The 15,801-nt window shown below is 37.0% G+C and overlaps 1 protein-coding gene across 2 annotated transcripts in view; it reads left to right on the forward strand.

Moving 5' to 3' along the window:
- The window catches only part of mad1l1 (mitotic arrest deficient 1 like 1), a 66,448-nt gene that overhangs the window by 4,046 nt on the left and 46,601 nt on the right, over positions 1-15,801 (forward strand). For both annotated transcript variants that reach the window (XM_079853658.1, XM_079853657.1), the window contains exons 5-10: positions 4,702-4,826; positions 5,323-5,404; positions 5,586-5,716; positions 5,815-5,929; positions 7,106-7,167; positions 12,459-12,545. In XM_079853658.1, coding sequence (XP_079709784.1) covers positions 4,702-4,826; positions 5,323-5,404; positions 5,586-5,716; positions 5,815-5,929; positions 7,106-7,167; positions 12,459-12,545 — 602 coding nt within the window. The remainder of the gene's footprint in view (positions 1-4,701; positions 4,827-5,322; positions 5,405-5,585; positions 5,717-5,814; positions 5,930-7,105; positions 7,168-12,458; positions 12,546-15,801) is intronic.

Raw genomic sequence — 15,801 nt, forward strand, 5'->3', positions numbered from 1 at the left:
CTTGCCCCATTGAAGTCAACAGGGTGCAAATTTTAAAAATAGAATAACTTAATAATATAAACTTAATAAAATAATAAAATTTTTGTCGTTGTTCTCTGTACTGACAGCACTCCAAATGTCCAAAAAAATGAGCTCAATGTTAAAATTGACCGGAGTTCTCCTTTAACCTCGTTCTAATGTTGATGAATTCGGAGTATTCTAAATGAGCGACTTTGTGCCAGAGGTGAGTAATTTACATAAAACACGCCCAAACCAGCTTGAGCTATAACGCACCTTGTCTTACTCTTTTGCTGAAATATTAAGATCTATATCTAGGATAAAATTTAGTCTTAACATGTTTATAAGGTCACCAAGAGTATGCAAATTTCAGTTGTTCCTTAATTTTTTCGTAATTTAGAATACATTTTAGAACGAAAGTTATTGATGAATCATAATTTGTTCGTGAAAACGTTCTTACCCAGTACGTATGCTTAGTTAATGAGACCTATTGTTACCATTTCATGCAGCAGATGCTCTGAATTTATAGCAGCCATACCTTAAAGCTACACTGTGTGATATTTTCCCCCATCTAGCTACCCAGTGAATATTAGTTTCTGTTCCTTTCAATTCCGAGGGCGATTTAACTCCTACGGTGGCCGTATTATTCCAAGATTAATTCAATTCAATTCAATTCAAATTTATTTGTATAGCGCTTTTCACATTACATATTGTTTCAAAGCAGCTTTACAGAAAGTGCATTTCAGAAATGTACATAGAAAAATAAAGTTAGTTAATCATGTATTAATTTAGGGCAGTGGTTCTCAACTCCAGTCCTCGGGACCCGCTGCTCTGCACATTTTGTATGTCTCCCTTATTTAACACACCTGAACCAGATCATCAGCTCGTTAGGAGAGACTCCATGAACTGATTTGAGTGTGTCAGATAAGAGAGACATACAAAATGTGCAGAGCAGCGGGTCCCGAGGACTGGAGTTGAGAACCACTGATTTAGGGCATAACATCGCTGGTGTTGAGTCATCTCTTCACAGGCGTCGAGTCGTCTCTTCACAGGCGTCGATCCGTTGCAGTAGGGCTGGGCGATATGGACCAAAAGTCATATCCCGATATATTTAGGCTGAATATCGATATGCGATATATATCCCGATATTTTTTCCGCAAAGTGAGAGCAAATGTTCAGTCAAAGTCAAAGCCAAATATGACATGTCACAAGTAGTTTTATTGAAACCAGCTATTTTTCCAGTTGCAAAATCAAATGAATAAATAATAAACAGGTTTCTTCAGCTTAGGGCTGCACGATTATGACAAAAATCATAATTGCCAATTATTCCATTCGAATTGTAATTGTGATTTATTAATTATGATTATCAAAGTTTACATTGAATATATAAACAAATTTTGTGTAAACATGTTAGAATTTGCCTATACATACAGGTGCTGGTCATAAAATTAGAATATCATGAAAAAGTTGATTTATTTCAAGAATTAAACTTAACAGGTGAAACTAATATATTATATAGACTCATTACATGCAAAGTGAGATATTTCAAGTCTTTATTTGTTATAATTTTGATGATTATGGTTTACAGCTTATGAAACCCACGAAATCAAAATCCCAGAAAATTAGAATATTACATGAAATCACACAGTAATTACACAGTATTACCATGGTCATTGAACCAGGTTTTGGTTCTTTTGGCAGTGTGGGCAGGTGCAAATCCTGCTGGAAAATGAAGGAAGCATCTCCATAAAGCTTGTCTGCTGAAGGAAGCATGAAGTGCTCTGGAAATGTCCTGGTAGACGGCTGCGTTGAGTGGACAGCACAGTGGACCAACACCAGCCGATGACACGGCTCCCCAAACCAACACAGACTGTGGAAACTTTACACTGGACTTCAAGCATCTTGGATTGTGTGCCTCTCCATTCTTCCTCCAGACTCTGGGACCTTGGTTTCCAAATGAGATGCAAAATTTGCTCTCATCAGAAAAGAGGACTTTGGTCCACTGTGCTTGATTAAATCCAGAGTCAACGCAGCGTCTACCAGGACATTTTCAGAGCACTTCATGCTTCCTTCATTTTCCAGCAGGATTTGCACCTGCCCACACTGCCAAAAGAACCAAAACCTGGTTCAATGACCATGGTATCACTGTGTAATTACTGAGTGATTTCATGTAATATTCTAATTTTCTGAGATTTTGATTTCATGGGTTTCATAAGCTGTAAGCCATAATCATCAAAATTATAACAAATAAAGGCTTGAAATATCTCACTTTGCATGTAATGAGTCTATATAATATATTAGTTTCACCTGTTAAGTTGAATTCTTGAAATAAATCAACTTTTTGATGATATTCTAATTTTATGACCAGCACCTGTATGTATACACATACACACACACACACACACACACATATATATATATATATATATATATATATATATATAAGCAAATTATAACACGTTTACACAAAATTTGTTAACACACACAAGTACTTTTCCCCTTTACTTAACATAAATTGTAATAATATGACTAATAGTAAAGACTAGTAGTAATAAATAAACATTAGACCTATGCTAAAGCTATTAAATAGCAGTCCCAAACTAGTTTTTTTTAATACAATAGTGGTATGAGCCACTACAGTCATTTAAAAATATAAAAAATAACACAAAGAAAAATAGTGGCATTTTGGGGTTATTATGGAAACGACAGTTACCATGGTAAATACACAATATTAACAATAACTGTTAATTAAACATGGAAACTGCTCCTGGTGAATAGAATGAAAATCATACCTGCATTACTTTTATTTCGTGTAATTTACAACATAACGGCGTTGCATGCTCGTAGTTTCTTTTGCACTTGATCAGTGAGGCGATACAGCGCGCGCCGCCGCATTTGCGCGTGCAATTGAAGAGTGTGCGCTCCGAGCACAGGATAACGACTGACAGGACAAGACAGTCCGTTTTTCTGAGGTGAAAAACTTTATTTCAGCGTACACTTATGTCACTGCCTGGTAGTTCCTATTGTGCTGGGTTTTCTGAAGTAGTCATGATTCGCCTCTCATAACATGCTCTAAACACGCACGCAGAGTGGAAAAGGAGGAGCGGGGGCGCGGGGAGCAAGGATCACAGCGCAAATGTGTTCTCCTAAAAAGTTCTCCTAACTTACATGTCCTCGAAAATAGGCGTGATCCTCCATCTTCAGCAATCTTTCAAATCTGCCGGCAGTCGCGAGTAATCTCCCCCTCGCATTCGTCACGGTGTCACTGATTGTAAAACGCGAAAGGCGAAGCTTGAATTTCCAGGTATGTCCCTCTTTGGCGAATGTATTTTCAAGATGGAGGCGCAACATGGCTGCCGCCATTCGAGTGACTCGCTCGTATTTATTATAAATGGCAGATTGTACTCTTACGAGAATACTTTATTAGTTGATGGAAGTAATTACACATGAATGAGCACATATACTTTTGATAGAACAAAGTGTTTTTTGCTAAGAATCAACTTAAAAAGTTACACAGTGTAGCTTTAAGTTTCCAGTGTCACATGATCCTTCAGAAATCATTCTAATATGCTAAATTGGTGCTCAAGAAACATTTATTATTATCAATGTTGAAAACAATTGTGCTGCTTAAAATATTTTTGTGGAAACCATGATACATATTGTTCAGAATTTTTTGATGAGTAGAAAGTTCAAAGGAATAGAATGGAAATAGAAGTCTTTTATTAAAGAATAAAGGTTTTTGCTGTCACTTTTTGTTTTGTTTTAATGCGTCCTTGATGAATAAAAGTATTAATTTCTTTTTTTTAAAAACTTTGAATGGTAGTGTGCATTCAAAAAAATAAAACTGTAATGGCAATTGGTGTTCAGTTCACAAATCTGATTTTGTTTAAACCAATTTTTTTAACTTTTGTTAAAGGGATAGTTCACCCAAAAATGAAAATTCTGTTGTTTACTCTCCCTCTTGTCGATCCAAACCCGTAAGACTTTCGTTCATCTTCGGAACACAAATGAAGATCTTTTTAATGAAATCTGAGTTTCTGTCCCTCCATTGACTGCTACGCAACTACCACTTTGACGCTTCAAAAAGTTCAGAAAGAGATTGTAAAACTAATCCATATGAATTGAGCGGTTTAGTCCTAATTTTCTAAAGAGGCACATTCACTTTATATGAACATTATTGAATTTAGGCTTTTATTCACATATAAACATTCATCAACTCACACATCAGTTGTGGTAAACGGAAGCTCAAGCATGTTCACTTGGACATGCAAGAACCAATGAGGTTCATTCTCGTGTTACGCAGCACGTTTGAGCTTCCGCAAGAACCAATGAGGTTCTCGTATGTCAAGCAGATTCCGTTGAGCTTCTATTTATGTTCGCTGGTCAATGTTTAAATGTGAATAAAAGTCTAAATTCAATCTGTTCATCATATTACGCTATCGTGTCTCTTCAGAAAATTTGGACTAAACTGCTCAAATCATATGGATTAGTTCATAGATTGAAGTGTCAAAGTGTTAGTTGCGTAGCTGCCGATGGGGGGGGACAGATATCACTCAGATTTCATCTAAAAGATCTTCATTTGTGTTCCGAATATGAACGAAAGTCTTAAGGGTTTGGGATGACATGAGGGTATCAATTAATGACAGAATTTTCCTTTTTGGGTGAACTATCCCCTTAACCTAGTTTGGATTTTGTTCGTTGTAGATGATCAGTGAGTTGAAAGACGAGACACGAAGGCTCAGTCAACAGATCCAGATTCAGGAGTCCAAATTCTCCACCCAAAACCTGGAGATCCAGGCCCTACAGGAACAACTGGATGTGCAGCGCAAGTATGAACTCACATGGGCACAAACACTTCTAGGGGCTTTCACACTGGAGGAACGTTTTCGTATGGGTGGCTAAATTAGCTAGTACTTCAGAGTAGAAAGTACCAGTGATGTAAGTGTATGTTAATTGTCCGAACACTTGCCATATGGAACACATATACTTACTCCACGAACATGGAAAACAGCGATAGATGGACAGACGGCTAAGTCCAGGCACTTCTCAACCATCACGCTATGGAGTTGTTGATGTTGTTGAATGCCGCGCTTAAGTGATTTCACTGTAGGCCGGCTTACATCACTTCATAGTTCATACTGGCGGTGCGAATGCAAATAGGAAAATAGCCCTAGTGGACAATTTGGCTCTCGGGGGACCGCCCTGATGGCTACTTCCTGCAACTGAGTTCCTATAACTACCTGAAGCCTCTACTGTTTTCCCTTATATGTTCTTTTAAATAAAAATACAAATGTACTATGTTGTTTTTGCATCTGATCCTGATAGGAAGTTCCAGGATATCAGTCAGAGGTACCAAAATCTCCAGTCATCTCATTCCACCAGCACAGAGAGTGACCTCAAGATTAAGGTAATTCTGTTTCTGTCTTAAGTTTCAATTTCTATGAAGTTTGGAGCACTGAGAGATGTCAGAAGTAACTACTTCAGTACCAAGTCGGTAGTAAAAAAAAACAATCAAACTTGTATTTTGCATCATGAAATTGGCTTTTATTTGAGACCCGGTCCCTCTTATTGGTGCTGTCCATCTGCAGGAGTTGGAGAGGCGTTTGGCTCTTCAGGAACAAGACGCTGTGATTGTGAAGAACATGAAATCTGAAGTGGCCAGACTGCCTGAACTTGGGCGGGAAATTAAACGTCTGCGGGAGGAAAACTCTTTCTTAAGGTATCAACATTGTCATCATCCAACTTTTATTTTGTGGTGGATGCATACCTAAATCATTATTTATCATAATTTCAGTCATCTCTCAATTTCCTTTCCAGAGAGACAAAGGAGAACAACAGTCTGCTAAAAGAAGAGACTGAGGGTTTGAGGAGGAAGCTGGAGAGAATGGAGAGAGTGATGGAGGAGAAACTCAAAGTGGAGTTGGAGAAAGAGGTAAACACATGCAGAAATACAGTTTGTCATTGAGCTTTTGGTATAATTCTCCTCTGAAAATATTGTGTATTGTATCTGCAGTTTAATGGATGATCATGGCCTAAAATTGCTCTTGAATGAAGAATTCGGTATAAGTTCTGACAAAATTATTTCTTACTTGACCCATGCTATGCAATAGAGATGCTCAATTCTGGATAAATTGAGAATCACTATACATACCGGTGTGTGTGTATATATATATATATATATATAGATAGATAGATATAGATATAGATTTCAAATAGAGGTTTCAATTCTGAACAGACAACTAGACAAAATAACATGTTAAATTGATAATTGCTGCAGTCTATTTAAAAATGTTTAATTTGAATGAGTTGTAAAAAAAAAAAATGGGTTTGAATGAATGATTCAATGACTCACTCATAAAGACTTGTTTCCTCACAGGATGAATAAGCAGTTTTTAACAAATCTCGAATGAACGATTCAATGACAAATAATATTTTTTAACAATCACTGGCATAATGATGAAATTGAAACAATTGTTATTTTATTATCGTTACTTTCAAAAGGTGATAGTCTATTTTGATTGCTACCATAGACATCAGTGTTTATATCCAGACTTTTATCCCAGTACTTCTGTGATAATTTCGATATTTTTAACCCAGAAATATTGATACAGTGTGGTTGAAAAGATTGTTTGTAAAGCTATTTCCTACCTATACAAGTATACATGATAGCTGCTCTCTCTGGGTCAGAGGCAGTGCCAACACAGATCTGAATGTTCCAGAGTGATTTTGTCAAAGGTTTAATAGACCGGCGAATCGTCATTTAGGAATAAGATTGCGTGGGTGTTTGAATCGAGATTGCAATCTTTTGATTAATCGTGCAGCTCTACTATGCATGATTGACTCCCTGATTTTAAATTATCTTTTGCATGATATTTCACCCCATAATCAAAAGGTAAAAAATAAGAAAATACATTTTCATAAAACAAACAAGTCTATTTTAGGACAAATACGATTTCTTGCTCAATTTCAGATTTTGAAGAAAGTATGAGCTGTTCTGTTATTCAAAATGTAATGTATTTGTACATAATAGTAGTGTTTGTTGTGGCTTTTAATGTATGATTTTAATCCATCGTTGTGTCTGGATGTGATTTGTTTTTTTATCTTCTAGAAATTAGAGCATGAGCTGCAGGCTTGGGAAAACATTGGCCAGGCTACAGGACTTAATATTAGGTGGGTATTTTTTTTTTTTTTTTAAATAGAGTTTTGTGGAAATATTGCATTAAAAGCCTAATAGATTTCTGACACTCAGTGTATGAAGCCATATTTGAGGGTATAGATATTGTAGTAAGCACTGTTTGTTGAATTTTGTGAAACCTAAAGTAATTGTTATGGGTGATGTGGTGATTACAAAGCCACCAGAGGGCGCTCTGATCTTAAGATCTTAAGTTTCTCTCTTCCTGTCTGCACCTGTGTATGTCTATTAACTTGTATTAGGTCAGTCAGTGTTATTGGTTGTAAATTCTACATGCTCTCTGGTTCTGCAGTGTTTTCAAGGTCAGCTTGTTATATATGCTGAAACAGTGGCTGATGTGTGGAGTAGTTTCAGTGTGTTTGCATATGCATGTGTTCTATTGATCGTGTGTGGTGCAGATGTGCTTTGTCAGTCATGTGGAAAGATATAAACATTGTCTGTTTAATGGCTTATAGGGATTTGGTGGAGCGCACACACACACACACACAGTGCTAGTGAATTACCCCTCACAATGACAAACATTGAGACTCTTATTGGTCAATCAATGTCCTAAAACATCAGACATTAGTGTGAGTGACTGATCTGTTTAACATCCGCTACCAATATTTAATGATATTATGAATATCTAACATCTGCCTATATAAATTGGACCGATGAATAGTTCCAAACCCGTATGTCTGTTGAACACAAAAGGAGAAATTCTGAATAATGTACTAGTCACTTTTTTACTGCAATAATTATGAATGGATCAGAACTTTTTAAAAAGTTTCAAAACAGATGCAAAAGAACCATCCGAAAGCTTTGTGTGAGGAGCCGAGCAAAGTTTGAGCTTGTTAACACTTGGTCAGCTTCATGCGTTTTTAATCGGAAAGCTATCCGATTTGTTAAAACTGTTGCATTTACACTTAGCAACATAAATGCATGTGTCATTGCAAAACGATTATAAATCCGATCTTCAATTCCCAAGCCATATGCAAATTCATCGTAAGTTCACGTCAACGAAAGCAACAGATATGAGCTTCATTTATTTATCATCAGCTAATTTCAAAATCAAAGACCACGATAAGAGAGAGAGCGGCATCGGCACTGGTAAGATAATTTAGTGTCACTACTCTTAATGAAGATGATTGTGTATTGAGCTTCAGGATGCGACGCCAAACATTCAGTTTCGTTTGCGGTTTACGCATCAGCTATCCAATCAGAGAAAAAACGAGAAATGACAAGGTGTAACCGGGCCCTTTAAGTAGTTATTTGCTGAAAATCATGATATCAGTTCATGAACAAATTCGTTTTGAGTGTTTTTTTTTTTTCTATCATATGACTACGGAAGACATGACAAAGATTTGCATGTTATAATACAGTGAGCACAGTAAATTATTAATTTCTTCTTTTGTTTTCCATGGAAGGGCCAAAAGCAAACAGAAGTGTTATTTGTGGTGCGATAGGGTCAGAGAGAGGGTTGAAAATGGCCATGTAAGACAAAATGATTGAAATTGAGGGCTAGCTCCGTATTATAAATAATAAAAAAAGTTATCCTTAATTTAAACTCTATGAAAATGGAGTTATTAATATGTATATCATTTGGCTAACCTCAGGATAGTTCTTTTTTCCTCTATTTCTCCACTTTCCATCTTTTTGTGGTATGTACTTTACCACAAAAACAGTGTTTCCGTTTATATAACAATAAATGGCAATATTTAGCAGAAACTGAAAGTTCTTTTATCGTTTTCTTGGCCTCATTCTTTAGGGCACTTAAGGGCAAACTAGAGATGCACCGATTGCAATTTTCTTGGCCTATTCCGATTTCCAATTTTTTTTGTAAGTGTGACCTGCCAATACCGATTTTTGCCGATTCCGATTTTCTTTCAAAGTACTATACAAACAAAAATCTACATTTCTTCAATGCAAAATAAAGATAAAAGACAGTAATAAAATAAGAACAAATAAACAAATTTGAAAAGTAATTAAATGAAGAGAGGGATTTTCTTTGTCTTTTAGACAGCAGCAGGAATATTGGGCTGCTGTCATTTTAAGAGTTTATACACAGATCCAATATACTGTTGCACAACTTGCGTTATCTTTCTCAACTAAGAACTGAATGTTTAGCTGAATACTTTGTGTGTATTTGACTGTTTAAGCACAGTAAGTCAATCGTTTGGTACTTGCGACTCACTAGCTGCTTATGACGGAGCTTGTGTGCTCCAGATCAGTGGTGTGAGTGCGAAACCTTCAGGAATGTGCACAAATTATGCACAATACAGGCAGTTTTTAACCGGAGAGAATGAGACGTGTGAGTGAGAGGCGGCGGGTGTGTGTCACTTCGCCATTGGAGAGAAGAGAGCGAGAACGCGCAGCTGACGTGATTGCCTGTGCCGCTGGCAACAAAACGGACCGGCTTGGAATCGGAAAGATGTGAGAATGGCCAGCCGGTTACCGGTCCGGGCCGATCATCCGGAAAATCGGCTGATTCTGGTCCCTGGCCGGTCGAGAGGTGCATCTCTTGGGCAAACAAAAATCATTGTGATATTCACAATGTTGCTTAGTTTTATATCAACAACAAAATCATTGCAGATGTATTGTGAATGATTATTTTCATCATCTAATATGTGTTTGAATGTGGTAGAGAACAGACCTTCCACTTTGAGCATTCGGAAATTGCCCAGTAATGATGATTAACTTTAAATGGCACATAATCTGACACAGTTTTGTAGAGTCAATATCCTTCACGGATCTGGTCGATATCTTAATTCACATATAGGTTCTTTCTCCTCATGTAATTTTCTCCCCTCCCTGTTCATTGTGACGTCCGTTTTTCCTCAGCGAAGGTTTTGTTCCTGTTTGAATGCATTTCCTGTCTTTGAAGTGTGATATGGCCTTCAGTGTTTGAATGCAGGGTTCAACTGATTATCCTCACATTCGCCTAGGTAAAACACTGTTTGTAATCAAACTCTTCTCAATGCTTTTCCATTGCTTTGAGAGAATAATGGCAAGGCGAATGAGCATAAAGTGTCCGTCTCGCTTTGGTGGAGCAGAAATCTGTTTTTGGATTCTGATTGATCATTGAACATTTCTCATTCCGCTCTCTCTGCTCCCCAGGCCTATCAACCACCACATTCACCGGCAGTATAAATATGTCTAGCAGTAGTTTCATTCTGCTCTCTCATGTTTTACCTGGGTGAGCAATGTAACTCTCACGGGGATTCTCCAAATAAAAGAAACCGGTGTCATATCTTCTCAATGTTTTGTCTCAGCAAAGAAAAGTGCAGCGGTTGGGACTTTCCCTTTTTGTACCGTTGACTTATTCGTCTTGCTGTGAAGGAAACGAGAGATAACCTCCTGAAAAATGAAGGGGGAAAGAGGAATTTATACTCTGTCTTATGATTCCTTTCCTTTATGTTCCCTCTGTGGTGATATTCCTACTGTTTGAATGCTGAATCAATTCTCTTCAGAATTAGCTTTCATCTCATACAGAACAAAGGTGTCAACCATAAGATAGCACTTTCATCATAGAAATTTAAAGTAAAATTGTCAAACATGAGCAAATGCATTCGAAGCCTTTGTCTGTGGGTGTGATTAAGTTCATGAGCTTTTTGTTTGATGTTGACAGCTCTGTTAATTATGCAAATCAAAGACAGCCAATGTAATTTAACATGCCCTATGATCATTTTAAGCATGACCCAGTAGTTAGCAGTGTATGTTATATAGAAATAAATATGAATATATTAGGCAGTTTGAATATATATTGCTACTGAGCACTTCCAGCAAGCATAACATAGCATTTATAAACCGAATTTGCATAATTATGTCAACTTGCTTTTATGAGAATGTTTGGGAGAATAACAAGACCAAACAATAGAGCCCTGCGTTACAGTATGGGATTTAAAGAATTTATGGAAAATCTTTCAAAAGAAGATTGCATTTAATCAGAAAATCATGGCCCAGCGATTGTAATAGAAATAATGCAAGTTAATGAATTCAAATTAAATAAAACGACCGGCATCAAAATAAATAAAACTTTACATAATTAAGAACACAACTGAACAATATGGACAATTTGAGTATGGGAGGTTGAGGAGTTAGGAAAGTCAATGTATTTTTGCAAAAAGCTGAAAAAAAAAAAAAAGACAGGACAATACAGCTTTGGAGAAAATGTCTTCATCTCTATTAGGAAGCAGATTCTACTGTAAATGCACAAATAAATTTCATAAACAGCTGCTAATGAGTCTTTTAGAGAATGAGTTTTAGGATGGGTTTTCAGAGTTTACAGTTTGTGGTCTTAAAGAATGCTCTCCATGAATAAGGTACACGTTGTTGTACCATTAATACAGAAAAAAGAAAGATGTATGCGACAACTATTAGATGTGTATTGTTGAACATAATTAACCTTGCATAAAACTTTGCCAGTTTTAAAGTCAGCATTAGCGATCGACCATCATGTTGTTGTTTTTTTTGATGGGCGATACCAAATAATAACAGATTTTGGACAGAACAATTATCACATTATTTAATTTAATGCTAACAATTGCTGCAATAAAAGTTACATTTATTTTTAATTATTTTACTTTACAAAATTAGAAATGATAGGAAAATATCAAAATGCAAAAAATAATTGGGACTTGATTAATCTGTAAAATAAACAGATTTATACATTTGAAACTTAATGATTCTGTAATCCTATAATAGTAATTTTCACAAATTAAGAAATGGTTAAAAACATGAAAAAAAAGAAGAAAGAAAATGCTGTAACCAACAGTGCACTCAGTAATCTGGTAAGTTTGTGTGCACTGTGCATCATATTTTCTCAAATAAAGACCAGATAGCATTAATTTTACATACAGTACACAGTGACTACATGAATATGATAAAAGAGGCCAACTGGATATACTGTGGCATAGTTTGGAATGTTGGCATGGATGGAGCGTCACAGTTTTTTAAGCAGGTTACAATTACACTAGTTTTAACTTTCAAATGTGTGGTATTTATTACAATGTGGCACATTTCATCTAAATTTCAACTAAAATTTTGGAAATGAGGTTGCTGGAATTGCAAACCTTGTATACAATAATTATAAAGTATTAAACTGCTCATTTAGTGTAATATAGTTTGGTTTCATTAGGTGAATGGTCAGCATTTCAGTGAGCCTTTGCTGAAAACGAAAAATTTTATTGGACTTTTCAGGCCCTTTTTGTACCCTCTTCATCTTTCATTGTGCTAGTAAAATTTTGATTTTGATTTATACCCGTCTCTTATTTCACTTTAAATTTTGTAGGAAACCTGAGGATTTATCCAGGGAGGTGATACAGATTCAACAGCGAGAACTGAACTTGAAACAGCAGAACTACACACTGAATAGCAGGTAAATACACACATTCACATGTACTAAAAGGTATGGACCATTGACCTTTCCAAAGGGATCTCTTTTATATCATAGAGCTAATTGTAGGAATGAGCTGAAGCAATTTTAGATTAAATAATTGATATATAGTCGAGCTGTGCTGTCACTGCATGGTTTGCAAAATTGACATCTTCAGTAAGAATTGAGATGGACAGTTTCTATTGAACCTTCACTTGTGAGCGACAGCTCTACTCCAGAGCATGTGATCTGTCCCTCAAGCGATAGATTGGGACAGCCTATCTGTGCCTATGTGTGTTCATGTCTGTTTTTTTGCTTAAAAATGTCATTATTTGACAAGGCCTCTAATGTGGGTCTCATTTCATCCTGTGCAGCTCTCTCAAAGGCAGTAATGGGGTCTTTTCTTGAGTTTCACCAGCCAGCATTAGCCAATCCCTTTGATGCTCTTTCTGTCTATCTCTGGTTTCTCCCTCTCTCTAATTGTCAGACTGTAATTGGTCGATGGGTGTTGGTGCGTGTCGGCGCTGCGCGGCTCGTCACTTCAGCAGTCAAGTCAAACGAAACTATGACAATATCAGATCTCACTAATGAGCTGAGTGTTGAGATTGGGCTAATTATGAACTATCATGTCTTCTAAAACAGCTTTGCAAAGTAATGAGTCTGCTGTCATTGCTTCCTTAAGTTTATGGAAGAAGTTGGGGCTGTCTCCCCCCATCACACACACACAATATCTTCTTTTTTTATTGCTTTAATGTGTTTCTGTCAGATATAGGCCTATTATTTGCAAAGCAACTTACATCTGGCGAGTGGAGGATGTCTAGTGTGTGGAAAACAATACTTTTTTGTGAATTTTTGGTTCTTTTTAATTGCAGACAGTACCTGAAGTAGACTTAGATCAATGTCCTACAACATTTTGGCTTCAAAACAGTTATTGGCTCTGGTACCTCAGTAGTAATTTTTAATCGATACCATCGGCAACAAATGCACTTTTTCAGTTGATTGATGCAGTTTAAAAAAGGCTGTCGATAGATAAAAAAAAATCCATGTCAATTGCTTACAATTAATCTCATACATTTATGTTGTTGTTAAATCATTTGGATAACACGCATAGCTTTGGAGTGCCAAAAGGGACATGATAATGGAAAAAATGTGAGATGGGGGGTATATTTCAATGTGTTTGCGTTCCCCTGAGAAACTGCGTTTGCTCGAAAAGAATTTAGCTCCAACCCTGAAAAAAACTCACTTGCCAGTAGCCTTTGGCTAAATCCAAAATTGCCCCCTATACCCTCAAATAGGCCATTATTTGAGGGGACAGCCATTTGTAGTGGTGTCCGAAACCATATTGGACGTAATCGAGTGCACTCATTCTATCCCACATTGCACCGCAATAACCAGTGTACAGCTGATGTACGCTCAATGACTGTCCGAATTTGCTCACTCTTTTTCATTCACTCCTTCAAGTGTAACGTAGGGAATAGTGATTGAGGGTTTTAGGGGGCTATTTCAGATTCAGCCTTAGTGATCTTGAAGACATTTGCCCCTTTCACACAGCAATCCCGTTATACAAGCAATGCAAGAGTGGATGTCAATTTATTGTATTGCAGAAGTGCAACAAAATAATGCTAAGATGATGAACGAATGGCAAGGAAGGAAGCACAAAAAATGAACAGACATACACAAGAGTAAATACAAACAAGAGTTCGTTGTTAGTTGCCAACAGCACAGCAGCTCCAGACAAACAATGACACTCAAAACCAGTGTTACTGGAATCAAAGCAAGTAACTCAGCGTCTGTTTTCAGGCCTTCCCGCTTAGCTCTCTCCTGTGCTGGAAAGCTTTTCTAATATTAACGTGGGTCCTAAAGCTCTTTCCTGGTCATAACCCTTCATTTTCCAGTGATATTCTGATGAGCTTTTCTCTTTTGTAATATCTCTCAGCCAACTCTCTCTTTCTACAGTCTTTTTTCAAATCTCCCTCTTGCTCTTTCTCTCTCCTCCACCGCCATACGCCCCCTAATGCTGATTGGCTACACACGTTTGTTGTTGTGTCTGGTTGTCGGTCCGACCAACTTTCAAACAGCATTTTTTCAAATATCGCTTACCCCACCTTTAATGCACATTTCTGCTTTCAAATAACCTACCTTATTTGCTACCATTAAATTAAATTACATGCATATTGGCAAACATTGGCCGCCCTTCTCAATCTATACTTGTGTGTATAAAATACTGCTATTTTTTACAACCATTTGCACAGACTGCTGTGCCATTACTGAATAGCCACTTTGTTGCATGAAGGTCTGTTATTGTGATATCATGTATTCCATATTTTGTCGCCCATAAGAAGGAAAAAAAAATTTGGTTGGTTTGCATGTCAGATACATGTGGGTAGGTGAATCTTCTCCCAAATAGGCTACGATACGCACTGGATATGGATCAATATGGAGGATGTTCCCTCGTTAACTGCATTGCTTTTTCCTTTTGAGGCTGTTTTCGTGATAATTTTTTAACATTTAAATAGAAGTGCAATGGCTGGTCTAGTGTAAATCATTTATGTAATGGAATAATGTGATGAACCATAAAATTACCCTCTTTGTATTATAATGCAAGTGCTTATAGATGCTTTACATACATGTGTTTGTGTGTTGGTGTGCTTTCACTTGGTTGAAGCACTCCATTAAGCTACTCCTTCTGTGTTAAGAAACTGGGCCAACTAAATCAATTACCCTATGCACTAACGAATAGAGGCAATTTGCATAATAAGCCTCAGTATGTGCTGAGGTCATATTGATAGGAGATGAGTATGGTTTTGTGATTAGATTGTGTATTATTGTCTTATTGACCCTCCACGGTAGGCCATGATGATTTTCATTACAGCTTAAATTGGGCTGGATAGTTAGCATCTGGAAGAGATGAGAGGAGTTAATCAATTTACCTATGAGGACACACACACACACACGCTGACTCACTCTTGCAAACGCCGGCCCTCATAAACAAAATCTCCCTTGTCAACTACCTCCAGAAAGCACAATTACATCCACCTGGACAGTCTTAGCACTTTCTCTCCCTTTAATCCAGCAGATACAAAGATTTTGTATCACAAACACTTTTGCAGCAAATTTCATGGAATTGAACTCTTGCTGTGGGTAATTTCTCTCACTCTGCAAGGTCAAGTGGAAAAGTGCTCTCCCAGTCAGAGTCTATCTGTATCAAACATCCTTCCTTTATCGCCAGAAGACACATGCACACACAAACAAACAGCTT

Source organism: Squalius cephalus, assembly GCF_949319135.1.
Source record: "Squalius cephalus genome assembly, chromosome: 2".
In the NCBI taxonomy this organism is placed as follows: Eukaryota; Metazoa; Chordata; class Actinopteri; order Cypriniformes; family Leuciscidae; genus Squalius; species Squalius cephalus.